The sequence below is a fragment of the Lissotriton vulgaris genome, chromosome 3_1 (assembly GCF_964263255.1).
Source record: "Lissotriton vulgaris chromosome 3_1, aLisVul1.2, whole genome shotgun sequence".
NCBI lineage: Eukaryota > Metazoa > Chordata > Amphibia > Caudata > Salamandridae > Lissotriton > Lissotriton vulgaris.
Window position 1 is genome coordinate 233,190,491 of NC_141689.1, and position 23,966 is coordinate 233,214,456.

At 44.8% G+C, this 23,966-nt stretch overlaps 1 protein-coding gene across 1 annotated transcript in view; it reads right to left on the reverse strand.

The window, feature by feature from the left end:
* EPG5 (ectopic P-granules 5 autophagy tethering factor) overlaps positions 1-23,966 on the reverse strand; it is a 682,187-nt gene that overhangs the window by 230,301 nt on the left and 427,920 nt on the right. The window contains exons 29-30 of the mRNA XM_086960335.1: positions 12,027-12,183; positions 5,480-5,674 (exon numbers count right to left, since the gene is read on the reverse strand). Of these exons, the coding sequence (XP_086816461.1) occupies positions 5,480-5,674; positions 12,027-12,183 (352 nt within the window). The remainder of the gene's footprint in view (positions 1-5,479; positions 5,675-12,026; positions 12,184-23,966) is intronic.

Consider the following 23,966-nt stretch of genomic DNA (forward strand, 5'->3'; position numbering starts at 1 on the left):
TTTACACCAGGCAGGCAAATCAGTAGCTACGGCCCAGAGGCATCGGGCCGCCATTTCCTTTATGGCAAAGGCTCATGGGATCCAGGACCCGACAGCGTCTTTTGTTGTGCAGAAAGCGCTACGTGGGTGGCAACGCCTTGAGGGTCGCAGAGTAGATGAGAGGCACCCGATAGGTTGGGACAGGCTGACCCGGTTATTGTCTATACTCCCGGCAACGTGTTCATCCCAGTATGAAGCAGTGTTGTTCCGAGCCGCATTTGCACTAGCATTCCATGGGGCTATGCGGGTAAGCGAATTAGTGGCAAAGAACAAGCGGGATACGATGGGGGGATTGTGCCGGGAGCACATTCAGGTCAGGGGGGAGACGATGACGGTCTCATTTGTTAGGTCCAAATCCGATCAAGGAGCAATCGGGGACTGCGTAATCATTCAGAGGATCCCCGGGTCTTCCATGTGCCCTGTGGTATGCGTAGAGGAATATTTGGCACAGAGGGTTGCAGCATGGGGGGGGACCTTCTTGAGACACGCTGACGCCACCCCACTGACGAGGTTTCAGTTCCAGAGGGTGCTTGCGATGTCGATTTCGGCCGCGGGCTTGAACCCCGGCGAGTTCGGGACCCATTCCTTTCGGATAGGGGCTGCTACTGAGGCTACAGCCAGGGGTCTGAGTGTGGAACAAGTAAAACGTGTGGGGCGTTGGTCCTCGAACTGTTATAAAAGGTATGTGCGGTTGCACATGTTGTGAAGCTGTAATGATATACTCACGCTTCTTGTTTCTGTTTGGTTTTCAGTTACGCAAGCTTACGAAGCGGGGCGGACTGTACAGTCGACCCGACTCCTGGGGACCAGCGGTCAGAAATCACCGTCTGCGAATAAGGAGGTGTGGGTCGTGGGCCACTCATATGTGAGGCGTGCCGCGGACGTATTCAAAGCAGGTGATATGAGTCACGTGGCTGGGGAATACGGGTACAGGGTGTCCTTCTACGGAAAGGGCGGGCTCTGTATTGACCAGTTTCAATTCTTTTTTGAGGGTTTGTTAGAGCGGACAAGGTCACCGCCGTCTATAATCATAGTCCATCTTGGGGGTAACGATCTGGTGGCCACTGGTAGACGACTTCTTCTTGAGGCAATGCTTTCCACAGTAAGTTGGTTGGCAAGAAGAGTTCCAGGGTGCACAATTGCATGGTCCCATATGATCCCACGGAAAGTGTGGCGGGGGGCTATTTCGGTTACTGCTCTGAATCATTCAGTAAAGAAAATAAATAACAAAGTGAGTAGATTGTTTCGTTCAAATACACTACATTCTGTTTCGCATGGTTGTATCAAAGGGGACAGTATGTATTTGGGGGACGGGGTTCATTTGTCCCGTGTGGGGAATGAGTTACTTATAGGAGACTTCGTAGCCTGGTTAAGGAGTTTACAGCATGACCTTTAGGTAGGAGTTTTGTGGGGGGTCCGGATAGCCGGTCAACTATCCGGCCTGTGGCGGTAAGGTCATGATCGGTGAGCAGTAATTGGAAGATCCCTATGAGGGGGCGTCACCCATTACGGATGGGAGCGCTCGGGGGAGGTGGCCAATTGGCCCCTCAACGGGGAGGCGGTCCCGTCTAAGGAGAGGCCGCCGGAAGGAAAGGAAAGGTGGTCAAGGCCCCTTCCTGGATAGGAGGGGCTACGGCCCCTCCTGGGGAATTTCCCGGGGCCAGGACATCTGCGACGGCAGATGGGTAAGTTGTGTGGGGTGCGGGAGGGGGTTTACGCTACCTTTTAGACACCTCACACGAGTCCTCGAACGACCGTTAAATGGCGTCGAGTTTATTGGGGCCCCCGTCAAGTACAAAGGGAAATTGGTAGATGCACTTGAGGTACGCCTCTGTGCGGTCGCTCCTCTCACAAGTGAGGGGGGTATTTCTGGTTTAGGGATCTGACACCGGTTACGACCTTGCCGTTGGCCCTTAACGTTAGGATGTACAATTTCAAGTCAAATGTTTTGTAGGATGTTAGTTCGGCTAGGAGAACCTTTGTATTAGAGATCTGTTAAGGTTAGCCAAACATCGTAATGTGGAAATGAAATTGTACATAATATGAAACTGTTATTTTAATGTTTTATTTTGTTTCATATTTTAATAAATACGGCCGGGAAGGGTAACTCCCTTCCCGCCTTCCAAAAGTTCAAGAACTGTTTCCGGTTTCCCAATTCTTGGGGATTGTGTTGAGAGGGGGTGGCGGGTATCTCAGCCATATGGAAAGGGGCGACCATTCGGTCCCCCCGAACGTATGGTGGAGTACCACGATCCCCCCGGGAAGCCATCTTGGGCGGGAGGCGAGTCTCGGCTGGTATGCCCGAAGCGGCGTAGCCGGGGCGCGCCTTTTTCCTGCCCTAGAATGGGCTGTCCTAGACACTGACGCGGCCGGCCACGCCCTCGGAGGCAGGCGGGGGCGGGTTTACGCCCGCCCTGAAGACGGATAAAAGGAGCGAAAGCCAAGAAAGCATCCTCTTGTTCCTGTGCTCTGAAGCTGCACCTCCCCGCTGCACGTGAGCTCGAGACGGAACGAAGAGCCAATTTTGACCCACCCACCAGCCCCGGAGGACAGCGAGTCGTTGTGAATACAGTTTGATATAGTATCTCTTTTCTTTTCTCTGTTTTCTTACAGGTGGTGATGATTGTCGTGAAATTTTAAGATGCAATAAAGAATGGTTATTTTCAGTATGTTCTGCAAATAAAGTAATTTTGAACGAGGTTTGAGCAGTATTTACGCTTGGTAATAAGTTATGTTTGCTTTATAATTTTAGTAAGTTAGGTAGAATTGTCGTATTTATTTTGGTCGGGCGGTAAGGTCATGATCGGTGAGCAGTAATTGGAAGATCCCTATGAGGGGGCGTCACCCATTACGGATGGGAGCGCTCGGGGGAGGTGGCCAATTGGCCCCTCAACGGGGAGGCGGTCCCGTCTAAGGAGAGGCCGCCGGAAGGAAAGGAAAGGTGGTCAAGGCCCCTTCCTGGATAGGAGGGGCTACGGCCCCTCCTGGGGAATTTCCCGGGGCCAGGACATCTGCGACGGCAGATGGGTAAGTTGTGTGGGGTGCGGGAGGGGGTTTACGCTACCTTTTAGACACCTCACACGAGTCCTCGAACGACCGTTAAATGGCGTCGAGTTTATTGGGGCCCCCGTCAAGTACAAAGGGAAATTGGTAGATGCACTTGAGGTACGCCTCTGTGCGGTCGCTCCTCTCACAAGTGAGGGGGGTATTTCTGGTTTAGGGATCTGACACCGGTTACGACCTTGCCGTTGGCCCTTAACGTTAGGATATACAATTTCAAGTCAAATGTTTTGTAGGATGTTAGTTCGGCTAGGAGAACCTTTGTATTAGAGATCTGTTAAGGTTAGCCAAACATCGTAATGTGGAAATGAAATTGTACATAATATGAAACTGTTATTTTAATGTTTTATTTTGTTTCATATTTTAATAAATACGGCCGGGAAGGGTAACTCCCTTCCCGCCTTCCAAAAGTTCAAGAACTGTTTCCGGTTTCCCAATTCTTGGGGATTGTGTTGAGAGGGGGTGGCGGGTATCTCAGCCATATGGAAAGGGGCGACCATTCGGTCCCCCCGAACGTATGGTGGAGTACCACGATCCCCCCGGGAAGCCATCTTGGGCGGGAGGCGAGTCTCGGCTGGTATGCCCGAAGCGGCGTAGCCGGGGCGCGCCTTTTTCCTGCCCTAGAATGGGCTGTCCTAGACACTGACGCGGCCGGCCACGCCCTCGGAGGCAGGCGGGGGCGGGTTTACGCCCGCCCTGAAGACGGATAAAAGGAGCGAAAGCCAAGAAAGCATCCTCTTGTTCCTGTGCTCTGAAGCTGCACCTCCCCGCTGCACGTGAGCTCGAGACGGAACGAAGAGCCAATTTTGACCCACCCACCAGCCCCGGAGGACAGCGAGTCGTTGTGAATACAGTTTGATATAGTATCTCTTTTCTTTTCTCTGTTTTCTTACAGGTGGTGATGATTGTCGTGAAATTTTAAGATGCAATAAAGAATGGTTATTTTCAGTATGTTCTGCAAATAAAGTAATTTTGAACGAGGTTTGAGCAGTATTTACGCTTGGTAATAAGTTATGTTTGCTTTATAATTTTAGTAAGTTAGGTAGAATTGTCGTATTTATTTTGGTCGGGCGGTAAGGTCATGATCGGTGAGCAGTAATTGGAAGATCCCTATGAGGGGGCGTCACCCATTACGGATGGGAGCGCTCGGGGGAGGTGGCCAATTGGCCCCTCAACGGGGAGGCGGTCCCGTCTAAGGAGAGGCCGCCGGAAGGAAAGGAAAGGTGGTCAAGGCCCCTTCCTGGATAGGAGGGGCTACGGCCCCTCCTGGGGAATTTCCCGGGGCCAGGACATCTGCGACGGCAGATGGGTAAGTTGTGTGGGGTGCGGGAGGGGGTTTACGCTACCTTTTAGACACCTCACACGAGTCCTCGAACGACCGTTAAATGGCGTCGAGTTTATTGGGGCCCCCGTCAAGTACAAAGGGAAATTGGTAGATGCACTTGAGGTACGCCTCTGTGCGGTCGCTCCTCTCACAAGTGAGGGGGGTATTTCTGGTTTAGGGATCTGACACCGGTTACGACCTTGCCGTTGGCCCTTAACGTTAGGATGTACAATTTCAAGTCAAATGTTTTGTAGGATGTTAGTTCGGCTAGGAGAACCTTTGTATTAGAGATCTGTTAAGGTTAGCCAAACATCGTAATGTGGAAATGAAATTGTACATAATATGAAACTGTTATTTTAATGTTTTATTTTGTTTCATATTTTAATAAATACGGCCGGGAAGGGTAACTCCCTTCCCGCCTTCCAAAAGTTCAAGAACTGTTTCCGGTTTCCCAATTCTTGGGGATTGTGTTGAGAGGGGGTGGCGGGTATCTCAGCCATATGCTCATGCTAACATAAGGAAAACAACAATGGGCATGCACGGGACATATCACAATTGAGCACTAAGTAGACACACTTCAACTGACATGTTCTACTGAAATATTTAATGAAATGTAAGATGGATACAGGAGTTTAGAGTTGTGCTTCCCAGTTGAGACCAGTCCTACCAATAGCAAAGAAATATGAACGGCAAAGATGGCTACACAACAATGGAGTCATCCTCATCTCAATCCATCAATTTTGAAAGTGCAGCAACAAGAGGAACGAGAGTAGGAGATGTTAATGGGAAAGGGCTATAATTGGACATATAGCGCATCTGTTAGCTAGTATTTGTAATGCCCCCAATTTGAATCCTAAGATGTGTTGTGAAAAAATGTGCAAATACCAATATTCACAACTTTTTAAAGCAAAGCTTTTAGTACATGACATAACACAGAATTTACTTTCATTGGTACTAAATTAACGAATGTAAATAATGAGTTCTAGATAAGGTTGAAAAAAAGATTTATGCAAACAAGATTTCAAACAAACAATACATACTGTTCAGGAATATTACCTTGGTTAGCAACATGAAAACAACATCACTGTTGTCCTGATCCAGATTTTTCGCTACGGTTTCATACAAACTTACAAACTCATGTGGTGATGCAATTGGGGTGAAGAAAGGAGACAAAAGGTTGCACAGTCTTCTATTCCGCAGAATGGTTTCAAGCATAGGTTTGCATTCAGATTTTGTTCCAATTATAAAGACCTAGAGAGAAAGGCCAGTGTCACAAAGCTATTGTTTTACATAGTGGTATAGTTGTTTTAGAACTGTAGAACATTATTATACTCAGTACAAGTAAGAACAACATACATTGTGTGGCGAAACACAGTAATTCATTATTTTTAGGGTTTAAATTACTGTTAAAATGTGTTTAAAGCAACAGTAACCTTAGTCTAATTAGTAGCATGGCCAAATAGAAAATAAAATACAAGTAAGCTTGCACAAATTAAACAGTGACCAATAGAGCTTGTAATGATGGTACCATATTAGAAATAGTTTCACTATTGCACAACATATGAACTTAACAACCCTACAAGCAACTTAGGTTATTAGTTTTCCCATTGCTAACTACTCAGGTAAGCTGTCAAATGTATTAAGGTTATAGTGATGTATTCTAAGGAGATTGCCTCAACCATTCAAGTATTAGTGTCATGGGAGCTTGTCCTAAATATTTAATACAATTGGTAAAGGTGAACACCTTCTACTCTATTTTAAAGGGCATACCTGAAACCTCCATCTGCACACTGGTTACTCAAAAACTCACAATGCCAGTCCTAATGGGATTCATAACCAGCCCAAGAAATGTTTCTTAAATGTGGTTGTCAGGGAGGTGCCGATAAAACTGTTTGAATATGTTTGTGCCGTGCCAATCCTGGCTACACCCGGTAGATTTCTCTGAATCCTTGGCAGTTTAGGTAAATTAATTTATCATCTAGACTGTTGGAAAAAGACAAGTGAAGTCACATGAATATCTCGGTATACTAAACGAGGATAGTATGAAAAAGTTACCTTCCTTTAGTAACAATTTTTCTAGTGGATACAGAATCTTCCAGGAAATTACTTACCATGAAAAATTACGTTCTGAATTAACCTTATAGGGTTCATACTGATCCGGAAAATATTTTCCCCAGCAATTTATCTCTAGCGGTGCCTCAGGATAAGATGACACCAGAGAATATCAAGTGCCAACCAGCATGCTGCCTCAAGTTCCTGAAATCAGTTTTGTGCCCCTTTGAGGTTTGCAGACAGAACAAAAGGAGGAATTTTATCTCAGAGACACGCACCTATTTACACTTGGATGCAAGGCCCTTCAGCTATCACCATTCTAAACACCATGATAGCTTATAAACATCTGTTTCGCATCCTTAATTATTAGAAACGTTTGCAAGCATTTAACACTGGCAGTTTGTAGGTTTCATTTAAAACCATTTATAATCAATAAAATACCACCGAAGGGAATATTTGAATTTCAGTAGAAACCCTAACATGCCAAGTGTGCAATTTACTACTTGGTGCTGTGTGATGTCAGATTAATTTAAGTTCAGTTCTACCTTGAATTACCTTTCAATGAATGACCTACAAGGGCCATGGTAAGCCACTTAATAAACCCGTAAAAGCACTCCCACGGTCCATGGAGCCCCAGAAATGACTTTCAGTCATGTTTTGGGAGAATGGCTCACCTAATGTGGCTCTCTGTTCACTGCATGTCTCTGTAGGGTGGTGAGCAGATTCACAGCAGAAAGCTCCAGTATCAGGATTGTGACAACAAAGAACACTGTGCAATCAGGTGCCTCCAGAATCAATATTCTCTTGTAAAGTACATTACCAAACACTTCTATTCCCAGTTTTAAATCATGATGGTCCGAAAAGCATGCCGATAAGAGATGCTTCCCCACATTCCAAAGGATCAGAAACCATAACATGAACATTTTCAGCACCTATGCGGTGGCACAGCAGGAGGAAACTGCCTGCCTGCAGCGGCAGATAGAAATCTACAAGAAAATATACAAGCCCTTGATAGTGCACCTCAGAAGCATAAAGATACTCACTGCTCTGTGTGTTCGAGTGTGTCTAGCAGACAGAGACGTTTGAGCTCTGGCACCTCTATAGAACAGGTTCATGTAAAAACACAGGATCACCAAAATCAACTTTACTTCCTATTGCTTCCGTGTCAAAATGAAGCTAGAAGCTTATGGTCCTGCATCAAGGCTTGACACTTGGCATCCTTTACTATATAATCCACTGTTACTGCATTTTATGGAAATATATTGAGCTGTGTTCATTCTTTCCACCAAAATAGAAAATGCACTAGAATAGTGCAGGATACACAGAGCATCAAACCTAAAGGTGTTGTGCAACTATCACAAGTGTTCGATAGGAGCACAGTCCCTGCTCTGCTTTCAAATAAACATAGGCCTGTTTGCTTGGTTAACAGCAGTGAATAGTGGCCAGGGTGCCGTCTTACAAATAAACCTAAAACCCCAAAGGCATGGCTTAACAATGTATAGTAAACTTTATTCACAATGTGAACTGCACAGAGCCAAGGCTTCCTGCATGTCAAAAAATCAAAGGCCAAATATTATCAGTACATTAATACTTGGAGTCAGAAAACAGTCAGCAATAATATTGTCTGGTAAGTATAAACGGATAGGTTAGATAGGGTGCCAGGGTCAGGATCAGGCGTAATGTTGTGATAATATTGAAAAAGTGTATGTTGACGTACGCAATGATACATGTGTATATAAAAAACGAGATTGCATCACTGTTTTCAAAATCATCCGATATGACCTCTCCATCAACCCGGAGTCAGAAATACGTGCTCAGGCAGGCCTAGCTACCTAGGTCTTAGGCAATTGATTGACAGATCACAGGTGGGGTGGCATGTAGCCAGCAGAAGAAATGCGTCAACAGGAAAAACCCAGATCAGTCCTACAGACAGGCAGCAACACCACAATGGTCCAGGGAGATTGTCCACAACAAGGCACACATGGGGTGCGCACGTTCAAAAAGCACCATAAAGTTAGATGTCACATGAAGTTAGGAACACTCAGCCAATCAGGATATCGCACACACACAGTGATCACATGCTCCCCATGCCGGACATCTAGACACGTTACCCACTGGCCCTCATTGTGTCCACGCAAGGTCGAGACCCATCTGCATTTATCAGGTGGGAGTAATTTATGACTGCATGACTCGGCCTGCATTCCTCTTCCTAAAAAGGATTTCTGAATTGTTTCAAGAAACATATATAATGGTGCTCAGATCAATTGTACTTTGAGACAGTCCTCAGACCCCGACTCTGTAACTGTAATCCCGGCTGAAGAGTTTGAGAAAACAACTGCTCCTGTTTTGCCAAACGCCTCTTGTCTTTTGCTTTAACAAGGTAAACTCACATTCAAACAAGAGTTGTGCTCCTGATTGGTTTGGGTTCAGGCCTAGAGAGGGGTTCTGAGCTAGGGTTAGCAATGAAGCTAAGTGTAGGGGTGGAGATTAAGACTAGGATTTGGCCTACAGTTAGGGATGCTCCGTTTTAAGTATTTCCTATGCATTTTACAATTCTATTGTCTACACTTGGTAAAAATAGACCAAAAAATGATACTGTAGGGATAGTTTGGTAAAAATACATATGACATACTAAAAAATAATTTTTTTATTTAGAATATTTTGGGTATAATGTTTGTGCAGAATTACAGTTTTGAGGTCGATATTATAAACCAAACTGGAAAGGTCATAAAGAAGGATGAAGTGTGGAAGTCTATACTACTATAATAAAGCAAGAACTTTTAGGCTTTGAGGCGGGTAAACTCGGGAACCACAGCGCCAATCTACACACCCGATACACCGTTGAAATCAGCAGGGTGTGTAGAAGGTTATAGGCTATATAAATTTTAAACATAAACATTATTTATAACATTTATTTTAAAAAAAAAGTAGTCCCCCCAAAGTAGCGCCGGCCGCGACGTGCGTCCTGACATCAGGAGGAGCGGCGTACAGCGTGGGGAAGAGCAGTGACAATCAGCGTGGGGAGCAGCGGACATGAGCGGCGATCGGAGGGCAGGCAGTGAGGAGCGGCACAATGAATGCTATTTAGCAAGGACAATAGGCTCTCAACAGCACAAGATGACGAAAAGGTACCCCCAGAGGCTCCTTCCGAAAAAAAAATCAGTAGATTGTTTTAATTCTGAATGAAGCGTTTTGTGTACAGTCACTCCTTAATAAAAACTAAACACTCTTCGCGTCCCACTGTTTATCACTGCATTGAAGGGGTGCCCTGCACAATGTTTAGTTGCACATGCAGTACTCTACTGTTCCGAACAGCAGGCTCGAACCTATCACATTCAACGTGTGAGACACCGCACCTCAAAAGCCTGCTTTCCATTCCACACCCGGGGTGTTAGATCAGATGCCGTCTGGCACTGCAGCCCGTCCGCATGTGTCCTGAACCGGGACACATGCGGCATGAAGTTGCTTCAACCGGAGTTGTAAGCTGTCATTGGCCTCTATAGTACGGAGATCACTTACATCCCATAAACGCAAGTCCACTTGCAGCTAGATTATGTGATTTCCACTAGGGGGAAAGGTGGCATAGCATGCAAACTAGGTCTGAACGTGTTCATGGCTTGATAAAATTGGTGGCGGATAAATGCAATCACAGTCTTGAAGTATGCATAGTATTCCTTCTGACATGGCATGAAGCATTGTCTTTCAGTGTGACGTGATGTCTCGCCAGGTTTAGTAAGGTTTTGATGAAGTTCTTGGTTAGATAGTATTTTAGTCGAAGTTCACACTTTGCGAAAAATTGGAGGAGTTTGTGGAAAACTTCTCCTGTGAGATTGCTGCCTCTTAATATCTAGCATCTGTATGGGAGCCAAGCGGAGCTGCATGTCTAGAAAGGGTAGCTCTTTTAGCAGGCTGCCTGGATTGCCCTGATCCATACTGAGCAGGATCTGCTGAGTGGGATTGCTAGCATATGTCCTCTATCCAGCCTTGCAAGTGTGGACACGTCTTTGTTTGCAGGCTGGAAATTATCATGAGCTTTTTGTAATATTACAGTTGTTTCCATTTTGAAGAAGCGTCCCGGTTATTTTAGAGTAATCACACATTTGCACAGGCTTTTCTTGACGTATATTGCTGATTTATGTTCAACTAGCAGCCCGTCCCGACCTTGTCCGGGAGCAATCAGGCTCTCAGACTTCCCCGCTCCTCCCTGCGCTCCTGTCCGCTCCACGCTGCAACCCTACACTCACCTACGTCAGCCCACCGCGGGCTCCTCAACCTCAAACTTCATCTTCCTCAGCCCGCTCTAGCCCGCCAAAGTTAACCGCCACCTTCAGGGCCCCCAATCAGCCGCACACGGGCCGCTCCAGTCCGCCTACGTTTACTGCTCCTCCCCGCGCTTCACCTTCCTCAGCCCGCTCCCGACTGCCACCTTCAGGGCCCCCAATCAGCTGCACACGGCCTGCTCCAGTCTGCCAAAGTTTACCCCTCCTCCCCGCGCTTCACCTTCCTCAGACTGCTCCAGTCCGCCAAAGTTCACCGGTCCTCCCCGCGCTTCACGTACCTCAGCCCGCTCCAGTCCGCCAAAGTTCACCGCGCTCCTGATAATGTCAGCATGCACGTCGTTAACGCACACGGCCGGCGCTACTTCCAAGGGACTACTTTTTTTTTACGTATATATTTTAAAGAACATATATTTGTTTGTGGTATGTAGCCTATGTCACTCTGCAGACCCTGACAATTCCAATGATGTATTGGTTGTTTGGATTGGCGCAGTGGTTCCTGAGTTTACCCGCCTCATAGGTTCACAGTTCTCGCTTTATGATAGTAGTATAGATAAATAACCCTAATGTTTGTTTCAGCTTCAACGTTGAGATGTTCTTTTCAGTCTAAATCGCATTTTGGATGTTTGTTTCAGGAAGGGTTGGTCCCTGGTGGCACGATTAGATTTTTTGCAGTGTTAGTGCCTGTCTTCAATTGTTTCTTATTTGATCAAGTGCCCTATTTACCTGAAAAAGTGGCTATAGGTATGCAAATGCATTAATAATTACCACACTCTGCCTCTCGCCCCCTTTTTAAGCAAAGCAGGCCGGGTAGGGAAGCCGGGACCGTATGTTTGTTTAATGCCATGTTTTTTTTTCTATTAACAATGTTGCCCCCATACCCCACTCGCAGCAATTCTTAGCTGTATTTTGCTGCAGTCACAGCTTTGTTCACTCAAAACTTTGGTTTTACTATACATGTAGGCGGAGCGGCGGGTCAGGTAAGGAAAGGAAAGAGTCGGGCGGGAGGGAGTCAGGGCGGGTGGCGGGCGGTTTTATTACGAGTGGCATTCACGAGTGGGGCGGGAGGGAGTCGTGGCGGGAGGGAGTCGGGCGGGGGGTACATCACAACTACCTCTGCTCGCTCAACTACATGCTGCCCCCAGCACCCTTCTGCCCCGGGCAAAAAATGCAGCCCCCAGCCCCCTTCTGCCCCAGGCAACGCTGGGGCGGGCTGCTAGTAACCATATAAAGCAAATGTAGGCTAGTTAGCCATTTAAGGACAATAAACTTACTTGCCCCAGAATCTCAACACATGAGGTGAAAAATTGTCTTGTAGGTGGATGACGCTGGGTTTCTTCACACACAAATTCCACTATTGTGAAGAATGTCATAATTCCAACTTTCTGTACCCCAGGTGCAGGCTGCAATTTGTATGCATTTACCAATGCTCTAAAACATAAAGGAAAACAGTTTTATAATAAACTTTTCAGTCAGCTAAATCACCAATTCATTTCAACAGACTAATGTACCATAAAACACTGAAGACAAACAACCCAAAAACTACTTCTGATATTGAACTGCTGGGTTTGTGTTGTTATTTACAGGGCCTTGTACATACAGCCCATTTTGTGTTAGGTCTTGCAGTTGATACTTTCATCATGCCAAGATACGTTACATGGTGAAATTCAACTTCTACAGACCAATACTGGTTAGGTGCACATGGTCCTATGTGGTATTTGTAGAATTTGTACAAAAGTGCCTGCAGGGCTAGATAGAGCCAAAATGATAATTTGTAATGAGTCAACCAATGAACGTTTTTGCACTTCACTAACTTTCTGATTGCCAAGTACAAGTCAAGTCAAGCCAAAAGAGCTTTATTTCGACAATGCAGGTCAATAAAGCAGTATATATAATTAAAAACCTAGAATATCACACAGACATTATATATAAAACCTGAAACAAAATATACATATAAAAAATAGGTCATCGTCGTAGCCCTACTAAACCAAGTTAAATCCATCTGACTTAATATACATTATTTTGGCATTAAAAAGACAAAAATGTTGTCTTGGATCTTATGACTCACATCCATTTCAGGAACTTGGCAACAGAAATTGCATAAGGTGAGGAAGGTTCTGACTGAGTACAGTATTCTCAGCATAACACTGCAACTTGTAGGACCCAAATCCTTACAGGTCTGCTTCAGCCATTTTTTCCACAGACCCGCATAGGCAGGGCAGACAAATAGGAGATGGGAGTATGTTTCTATGTGATCTACGCATCTGGGATATTTGTTGCAAGCACTGGGAGCACATGTAAAAGATTTTAGTGGAAGAGTGCCCGCCCAAAATTGGAAATATAGGGCCAGATGTAGGAAGGCTATTGCCGGTCGGTAACGGCCGAAATCGGCCGTTACCGACCAGTAATAGGCTTTTCTGATGTAGGTGGCAAATTTACCGATTTGGTAAATACCGGATCGGTATTTACAGATTCGGTATTTACCGAATCATCATTTATCGATTCGGTATTTACCGAATCGGTAAATGACATGTAGGAAGCGCTTTGAAGAGTGCTTCTGTGCCTTGTGGATTCGTTATTCACCACACACTACTAGTTGTTGGTAAATAAGGAATACCTCTGTAAATGCAAATGTGTGCATTTACACCAGTGCCATGTAGCAGACACACATGCCCTTAGGGCATGTATGTATACCACATGTGCACACCAGCACTATTCAGGGGTGCAACAGGGTGTCAAAGTGAAACCCTGCCACCCTTGACTCTTTCCCTATTTCACTGAATCGGTATTTACTGATTCGGTATTTGACATTCATTCCTATGGGCCTCCAGACCCATAGGAATGAATGGCAATTACCGAATCGGTAAATACCGATTGGCAAATACCAAATCTTAACGATTCGGTATTTTTTACCGATTTTTTTACCCACATAGCATTTACCGATTCGAAAATACCGAATAGGTAATATTCGGTATTTTCAAATCGGTAAATTACAATTACCTACATCTAGCCCCAAGTCTCTTATTGATGGGTTTCGATATTATGTCGCAGTATGACTCCTACAGAGGGGTAGGTTTAAATTCAAGGAAACTCCCTGTCAGTGTGGTGCTTTCATTTTTTTTCCGGCGGAACTGTACACCCATTGAATACTCCCATGAGTGCAGCAATCCTGTTTTGGTCAGTGTGCTCTTAAAGTGATGGAGCCAAACGATCTTTTGTGAGCGGTCGGCCTCCATAACATCCCTAAGAGCTTGAGCATAATTTGCCAGCTTGAGGGTGGACTACATTCTGCGCCAGTATAGAATAGGGCGAAATCTTGCTGCATCTTTTAGAGATTTCAGACCTAGATCATTGAGAAATGGTTTAAGAGGGGTACTTTGTGGAAAGTTTGTAATGGTTCGGAGAAACTTATTTTATTCTACAGCGAGTGGGGCTTGGTTCGCGAAGCCCCGGACTTCTGACCTGTATAAAACTGAGCCCACTACTTTAGTGTCATATATCTGCAGTGCAGGACTAATCAGTTTTGTAAGTGAGGTTTTAAATTATTTTGCTAATGCACCTGCTAGATGTCGATGTTTGAGAGCCATAATTTCTATTTGGGGCATCTAGCTCAATTTCTTGGCCAGAGTGACTCCCAAGTAACTGCAAACATCTGTCTGTTGTAGGGGCTCGCAATTGAGTTGTAAGATTCTTCTAAATAATCGGTGCTGGTTAAGAACCATAAATACCGGAAAGAAAGGAGGGTTCCCTTGGTCACGATATTAATTACAATGTCCAACACCTGTGTCACACACTATTTTCAACTATGATCAGCCAATACCAAATATAACACTACCCAAAAAGATATAACATTTTTTACATAAACATTTCTCTTTATTTATATGCTTTACTCAAGTATTCAATAAAATTAATTTAAAAACAATACATGTTCAACAATCCTGTGCAAAATATAATTGTGTCGGGGATTCTCACAAGTAATAAAGTAAAAACATTTTTAAATCATACATACACATCTAAACATTCAATATACAATAATTATGACATGCATAATCGAGACAAAAAATAACAAAAGACATTAAAAGTATCTAATTCAATTGTACATCGTTTTTGAGAACACCCGGGCCAATACTTGAAAATTATATTTGCACCCTTCTGTGTCTGTCTTGTTCGATTGTACTTTCCTTAAGCGTCGACACGTTTCGATGGTTAATCTTAATGCAATACCATCTTTTTCAGGACAAAGAAAAATTTTTGCTGTCCCGATACACTATTATACTTTTTCTACCATCAAATATTCCTTAATCCGATACAGAGTTGCCTGCTTTAATGGGACATATTTTCCTCAGCAATTCCAATATGTCACTCGGTAGTAACTGCTATTTGGTTGTTAATACCAGGAGTTCCTAATGGCTATGTGCTCCTTCAAAAACTTCTGTGATGTTACTTTTATCCATCTAATTGTATTTACTGCAATATTGTTGCTGTGTCCCCTGATGTCTCTTCCTATCGAAGTTCACTTGATACCCTGTAACTTTTGAATAACTTCGTGGTTCTAATGTTGCGCGTTTCTTATAATGGCCGCACCTTTGATAAATTGCTTTTTCGAAGATGGGTATTATCTTGACGCCCCACCAAAAATCAGGTATGGGGCCACCACAAGCTATTGCATTGGCATTGGTTCTACGAAGTGCGAGGGGATTATATGTAACTGGTCTTGTTGGTCATCTTCCTCTGCATATTGTTTTGCAAAGTGATCTTGGTCTATATGATGTTGTGGGGGCATTGGCTGTCTCCCTCATCCCCATTTTACTAGTTGCTAGAAATGTTGGAGATTTTTTTCAGAGCATGCCGTTATAAGATCCCGCCATCAGTTTTCATCCCATTCTTTTTGGCTCTGCCTTGGGAGGGTTTATAAGATTTTCTTGTTTGGTGAAATCGAGTTGGAATTTTAGATTTTAAAGCAGCTACAAGGAGCCTGTCTGCATTCCTTATTATACCAATGTTGCTGTACCAAAGAAAGTTTGCCATTTTGGTGCAAGGTTATGAAGAAATAGGTTCTTATTTATTAAATAGTTTATTATGCACCCCTGTCATGATTTTGTGTGTCTCTGCATTTTGCAAGAACGCCTCTACCTCCGCTAGCGTGGATATCACGTCTATGCTTATGAAGGCCAATGTATCTGGATTTTCTACTACTGTTGTCCATTTGACATGTCTCATGTCATTGGAAAGCAGCAGATCTCTGGTCGTAGTCAGAAAAGGGGGAGTAACTACCTTCGTCATGTTATAGGATTCAATTTCAAGAATATCCTTTCCAGAATTTTCGGGGTCAAAGCTTGGTGATCTTCTTGGACAGGTTTCAATGACCATCAATCTCTCTTGATGAGTCTACACAATGGGTGGGGAAAGTAGTGTTTGTGGTCCAGACTGTGGTGGCAGTTACAGAGGCTTATATTTTAAATTGAATGCTTAAATCAACTAGGTGGCGAGTACAGGCGTCAAAAGCCTCTAAGTTGTTTACTAGATCACTCTGACAGAGTGTCAGTGCTATGCTATCCAGATGAGTATCTTGCTGGGGAAGTCTTTTTGCTGTGCTTATATCTTCCCTTATGACCGATCAACAACCCCTCACATGACGGATCTAGTGAGTACATTTGTTTATCAGTGAGCCTTCATCCTCTTTGAATAGGCTGGGAACGTTTATCAGAAACACTGTGCATTTTTGGTCTTTGGCCCACGGTGTCTCCCTGAGAATTTGTTTCAACCTGGTTAGAAGGGGAGGTGGCCTTAATGTTGGCCCAGGAACATCAGGTGGCTGCAAAGAAAAGAAGGTGGTTGGGAGGGATCAATCTCGGACTTTGCTACAGGTACAGGGACAATAAATTCCCATACAATGAGAACACAACTCTCAATCTTAATTTTTAACTTTTAACACCATGATCACATGCCATGTTGTCATCACGATCACCAATTTCATTTATGATAATCTGTACTTCAAAGTAGTATTTTCTTTTTTATAAGTAATGTTATTAGTCATACAAAATACACGTATATATACACATCACTTTTTCGCAAACAAATACAAACAATGGATAATAACAGCAAACAATATTCTAATACAAAAAATAACGTATTGAGTTTTTTTGTTTGTTTGTTTTTTTCACTCAAAAGATCATACAAAATCAAAGGAGTGTCCCCCTATAAGATCAGGTGGTTCACTTAAGAGGAAGTCGTGTATTCGCACAATCAGTTCTAATAAGTTCTAAACCTAACTTCAAAGATTGTGTACATAAATACAATTAAATCAGGTACAAAATATCACAAAGACTCCTATTGTCTGTAATGGCATGTCGACGCGGACGCGTTTCGGCCTCCAGGAATCTTGGCATCCTCAGGACAAGGGTGAATAGAGAACTACCCTCCCAAACTTCGCCGTGCGTCAAATAGCACCTCAGGGACTCAATCAATTCTTCTCAAACTGACAGACGGTCACAGTCACGGCCTGTCTGCTTAAGGCCCTATCGCAGCGGACCACCGGCTCTTCTTCTACTTCCCTGGAGTCCACCAACTCTTCTCTTTTCGTGATTGAAACGCGGAAAACAGTTTTCATACGGCGCACTCAATCAGGGCACACCAGCAACCTCAGGTGGTTTGGTGAACTGAGGTCTTGTCGGAGGTGTGCGCAATGACTTATTTAAATACGGAACTGTATAATGGGCTGGGTGTTTTGTATGGGGAAGAGATCTGTATGAAGTGCCTTTAGGGGTGGCTCTTGGGGACAATGGTGTTATCTCTATCCCTAATGAACTGTCTTTGATATAGCACAACTGACTTCGCTCTAAAAGTGTGAGATCTTTCAACTGGTTTTTTAAGTGTACAAATCAACTAGTACACGATTTAGGAAGTCAAATAAGCTACTAAACATTGCTCTAAGGGCACTAATTTCATGTTTTAAATCCCTGATTTGTTGCTTTAGATGACTTAGAGGCCCTTTTTCTAATGTGATTATGGTTTTTGTGGCAGTAGCAGACTTAATATGCTCTTCCTTAAGTAAGGATTCAGCTAGGGAAGTAAGTTGATTGGTGCCTTTGACTGAGTGCATGGAGACAAGGGAAAGGTTTCTATATGATTTAATCTATATGTACTACTTGGGATTTCTTTGGGCTTAGATGTTGGCGCAGGTCACCCAGTTAGATAGCTGTTACTGTATTATATTTTTGGCCCTGGTTTGTTTGCATTCCCACTGCCCCCTGTGGATTCCCTAGAGCTCCCTTTTAGTTTTAGCAATTACTGCTGTCTATAAGCGATTTATGGGAGAATGATTCTGCTTCCTTTCTTCCGGGGGCTTACTCGGCTGGAGATGATTGGGGCAGATGATGAGTTCCACTTCCTCTATTAGATCATTTATTTCTTCTAAGGTATTTATATATTTTGTCACCCATTTTTTTTGGTTACTTTGCTTTTCCGTCAGCTTGGTCTGCGGCATTGAGCTTCAACATAGAAGCTATATTATACACACTAACCCCACCCAACATGGAAATCAAGCAATAAATAGTCTTTGTACTTTAGAAAGGTCCGAGTTGTAGAGCAAAGAGAAGGGGCTCATCCCAGTCTATTCTGGGCTTTGACGGATGCTGAAAGGGCCTGCCCCTGGCCCGAGCTCGACCAATCGCTTCCCACGAATCAGTGCAAGATGGGAGTCTCTGTTTCCGAAGGCAGCGGGCACTGGTTGTGCTTTATGCTGCAGGTGTAGGTGATTTGGAGATCTGCAGGGTGTTGGGGGGAAATGTAGCCCCCAGAGGCCGCGATCCTGTGAGACCCAGTGACATTTTATCAGGACAATTTTATCCCTACAGAGAATTTGACGCCGCTAGGTAGAGAATGGTTTCCAATCTAAAGTAATTATACTGCCCCTGCTGTGGTGCAAGAAGGGGAAGCCAACCCGAAAGTTCAGTTAGTGGTACCCCTTAGGTAAGGCAGCGGATCGTGCCTAGCTGCAACAAGAAAAGTGTACCTTGAGGATATTAACCGGGACCTACCCTCCTCTGCCCACAAGTGAGCAGTGGCATGACTCTTCCTGACTACTGCTGCAATATTTCAGTATGGCTGTAGGTCAGCCTTCAAGAAAAAAGACTCTTCATCTGAAGGTCTGGGCTTTTTCTGCTGACTCAGTGCAGCTAATTTTATGTAAGCAACAGAAAGTATCATGTGGTCATATTACGCCCAGGCAGGAATACTACCATTTTTACATGTTCACATTTGAAATTGCCATCTTTCATTGAACGTTGACATTTTATACACTTTTGCTTACAAGCCTGTACGGATAAGGTTTCATGAAATCCATTTGCTTACATTTACAAATCTGCGTAGGCATATTATCAGAGCCTTGAACTTTATGTATGAAAGCTAAAGTTCACTGTGCAAAATGATGTTGTTTATTATTGTACGCTTGGTGACAGCTTCATGAGGGTACAATCAATAATGACAGCATGACTGGGACTAGGCCATGGCAACATGGGTGATGTTTATAATATAAACAACATCACTCCTTTGTTTAGGCAGAGGAGCATTTTGCTGACACTGTTGAAGTCGGCCCATGCCGGAATTCCAGGCCAACTGAATCCTCTTTACCTCCTGAGAAGGATGGTACCCAGCTCTACACCACGATGGGCTCCCTGATGACACTTACCCACAGGTAATCAGGGAGTTAGAGGGATTCTGGCAGATTAACCCACCCTAAAAACACTAGGATAGGGAGCGCTAAGTAGGAGCATAAATATCACTATACTTGAACGCAAGCATAGATGCTATGTAACAGCACAATGGTTGAATTGTTCCTCTCCTATACCATTCTTGTGATGCTGATTACTTCGTCTTGTTTCCTTCTATTAATTATTGTAGCGCATGGATTTTACATAAGAATCAATAAATAATGAACCACCACAATGTGTGTCTCTCTTTGGATATACATAAGTTACCAACCAAAGGGGGTCCAGATATCTTTCCATGATTTCCTTGGGGAGTCAGGGTTGTCATGTTCTGAGGTTGCACATACCAACTGTTACCTTGCCATGGTAGGGGTATTGATGGTGCACTGTGAGCTAGCAAACACTTAGGCCAACATATCCTGATGGTGTATGTGGACTCAGTCCCGCACAGTTAAATGTTTGTGTTGTCCAGTAAACACACAGTTTTACTGAGGAAATCTGAAACGTACGACATGGTGCCACCAATGTTCTAGCTTGGGTTCTTACATAATTGAAAGCCTATGTAGTTTTCTTTTGTGTAACCAAAGCCCCTAAACACCCAACTTACCGAAGTCGTCCGTAGTATTGCAGAAAAATCCTACTTGGCCAAGTAGGGAAAAGCTATGCATTGGCTGTAAGTTGTTCAAGATTGAACATTTCAAAGGATCACCCAACAGAAGTATCCTTTCTGAATTTCACATACTCAAATGGCTAATGCAGCACCAGTAAACATACCAGTGAACTGCAAACATATATTCACACAGATGTTACAACATAGAGGGTTCCCACTTACAGGAGGAGACGTGACTTTTGTGGTAGAGGCCCATGAAGCATACAGGACAGAGGTATTCTATTCATGGGTCACTCTCCCAGCAGTGAATGCAAAATCAAAACATTTTCATGATGACACCGTTGCTGCAGTTCCTAACAACTACACAGCTTATGAAGTACTAGAATTACCATTAAACATTTCAAGAACACCAAAACTGGTTTGAAGGCACCCTATCATATATAGGAAACAATGTTAGACTAGGTTCCCTCAGTACTGAGGGAGTGACTTGGCCACTCTTAGCCGGTTACACGCCCTACACAGATTTACCAAATCTAACAGCAGCACTATACACCATACAAAAGTCTGATTAGAATGTATAGATGTTTGACACTATACGTAATGCGAACAATGACAATAAATCAAGCAAGGATTGTTCAAGCTGCACAACCACAATTGGCTATGCATGGAATTAGTCCAGTGACCATCAGTGGAGTCATGGGTAAGGTTCCCATCATACAGGGAGAGATTCAGTTCTGGATTGCACAAAAAACAAATTAGCTTGAAACAGTGTTTCCCCATATGGGACCCCAAGGTAAACATAGAATTCTCACAATACGATTGCAAATGGGGATGGCTCCCCCAGTGGAAGACAGCACCACTTGAAGCACAGCCTTTGCTGCAGTACAAACCATAACACATGGTACACCTTCATTAGCTGCTTTGCGAGAGGTGCTTCAACAGATTCAAACTTAGTACAGAGCAGCCCCAGCCTGGATTTGAGGATGGAACTTATCAGCAATGTTGCCACAGTGGCCACAATCATACTAAGCAATAATAATGGGGACGGAACCGTGTTGGCTATACACCAGCGACTCACAGAGGTGGCTCCGGGAGACCAGGAGCGCAAACTACCTAGAATTATTGAAGAAACCTATCCATCCATTGGTAGAGAATTAGCCAGAAACAGCCAGAACTAGTAAACCACAGACTAAGGACAATTCTGATAAGGAGAACTCAAAGCAGACACACAAGCCTTTTAAGAAGTAGTGGAATAATAAGAAAAATAAAGAAAAGACTAAAGCGCAAATGGATCTCTTCAACAGGAGTCCACTGAAAAGCGGTGCAACCATGATACAACTAAAATGCCCGATATGTATCAGGATACTGATATACGTCCTTCTCGTTCTTTTCAGGATGCATCCGAAAAAAAACACTTGGAGAGCGGAGGACACTTAGAGCGCAGAACAGAGGAGTATGTGTAATTGAAGATGGACTTTCTACAGTCATCTGACTTCATAACAAAAAAGGAAGACAGGGAGGAGCCTAGCCTGCAGCCGTGATGGCCGCCTGATCCCTCGGCTCCGCCGATCCTTCCGTCTTCCTCCCGGCCCGCACCTTCTTTTGCTATCTATCCTGTTTGTTACCAGCATCATCGGGACCGGGAGGAGATTCTGCTTCCAGCGGTGTGTTTCTTCGTACAGCCCCAGCAGTAGAAGTGCCGGAGCGCCTTCGTCCTCATTCAGGCGCTGGCTACAGCAGATCGGGTCTTTGTCCTGACGATGGCCGGCCATGTTTTCACTCTCGTCGGACACTGAAGCGGGCAGAGGAGACCGGCGGGACCAGCTGCTCCGATGTGTTCACAGCCGCGTGGATTTGCTTTGCTCTTCTCAATTCCGCGCTTGGGGGAATTTCGAGTCTGGAGTGCAACATTGTGTCTCCGACTTACTGCAGGCACTGATTGATCGCCTTCCTTTCCAGGGTCCCGGGTACTGCCACCTTGACGATTGTTCCCCTGGCTGCTGTGCTTACTCCGGGCTGCTGCCGGTGACGAGGTTCGATTACCCATATCGCTCTGGCGCTGTGCATGGGGTTGACATGGGTTGTGCTGCCCCAGTGCCCCCAGTCATGTCATTTTATGCGGAACCCGGATTGGGAGACTAGCTTTGTGGCGGTGATGGTGGAGACCAGCCTCAAGGACTACGACACCTCCGCGAGCCTCGCATGCAGAGACCCGTTGCTCCTCTTCCCTCTAATACACCACTGACGGAGGTAGAAGTCCTGTGTGCCGTGGGTACTTTGAGATCTGCCCTACAAGATATTGTCCGGGACTTAGGGGACCGGCTAGACGCTATCTCCACCTATATGCTCCCGGTGGGACGGGTTGTCCCTCGATTGCAGGACACTGTGCCATATCCTGTCCATGATTGCGATGGAGTGTCTACCCAGGTGTGTTCGGAGACATTGAAGGTGCGTGAGCCGGAGGACACCTCAGTGTTGATTGGAAAAGTGGCGAAATGGTCTGAGGACGGCGGGCCGGCTGTTACATCCTCGGAGAGGCTTGCAGTTTCTGAAGCTGCGATGTGGCTGGAGGGAAATGTCCGGGCGCCACGTTTAGCGACTCCTCGCGGGGTTACTGACATGGCTAGCTTTTCTGTCCTGGAGTGGCTCTTATTGATTGGGCTTGCTGACTTTGGTGGTTCACTGAAGGACGTTGCATCTTCCTGTACCATTGTCATCTACATGGCTTTGTTTCGGATGGACTTTGATGGACACCCCCCCGCTCGGATGTGGTCACTTTGCTCGCTCGCCTCTTCCAAGATGTCTACCATGAGGCTGGACTATGTCGCTGCTTTGCATCGCAGGGGGCAAGGTTGAGGTTGTCTCCTCTTATGTTCGGACTGTTTTTGCTTGTACTGCTGGGATATTGATGGACTGCCGGGGTCATTGAATATAGGTACTGTGTTGGTGGCGGGGTCTGGGATCGGGCGGCCGGAGTGATATGTGTGGGTAATTTTGGTTTTATCTCTGTGGCCCTCCTCCGGTCTTCTGTGAATTACGTTACTTCTTTTCTTTTCTTCTTTCTCTTTTCTGTTCTAAATTTCGGGTTCTATTTCTGGGCGACAGGCACACTGCTAGGGGGGGGTAGGCCGTAGCCTCCGCATGCGTGCAGGGTGGGGGGTTGGGGGTGGGAATTTTGTTTAGTTTCAGTTTCTATGGGCCTTAATTTTTCCTTTTCTTGGTTTCTCTTCCTTTTTCCTTTTTTTCTTTGGGTCAGACGGGTTTTACGGGTAGCGCGGGGTATTCTTTCTGCTGCTCATTCTTTTATTATTGTGGATTTGGGAGTACTGAGCCCGTGGGGCGGGCGATCGCCAGCATGTACTGTTTGTTCGTGGTATTATCCTTAAGCGTATTATTTTTTGCTGCTTTTTCAATTATTCTCTCTCGTACTGTCGCTGATTTGCTGGTTCGTTGCCTGCCATCTGCTTTGATAAATTGTCCGCGTCTGATCCTTCTTATCTACAAAATATAAAATTAACCTAATTCCTCCTTTACCCGGCGGTCCCTCTTTCCATATGCCATATCCTGGACACTTTTCGCATTTTGTTGTTTGGGACTGCTGGACTGCCCTATCCTTACTTTTTGTGCTATTAATTGCTTCGAGGCCGGCCCATGTGGTTGTGGGCCCGTCACTGTATTTCTCTGATGCACAATAAAGGTTTCAAAAATTAAAAAAAAAAAAAAAAGGAAGACAGACCTAAACAGTTCAAGCCTCAAATTAAAAAGAAGATGGTAGCTGGCATTAAAGTCATGGATTTTGTATACACTGCTTCTGAAATGGGAATGGGTTCGGACCATGTCTGACAGCATGGCAGAAGTCACAATAGTTTGCCAGAATCTAATGGAGTGTCTGGCAG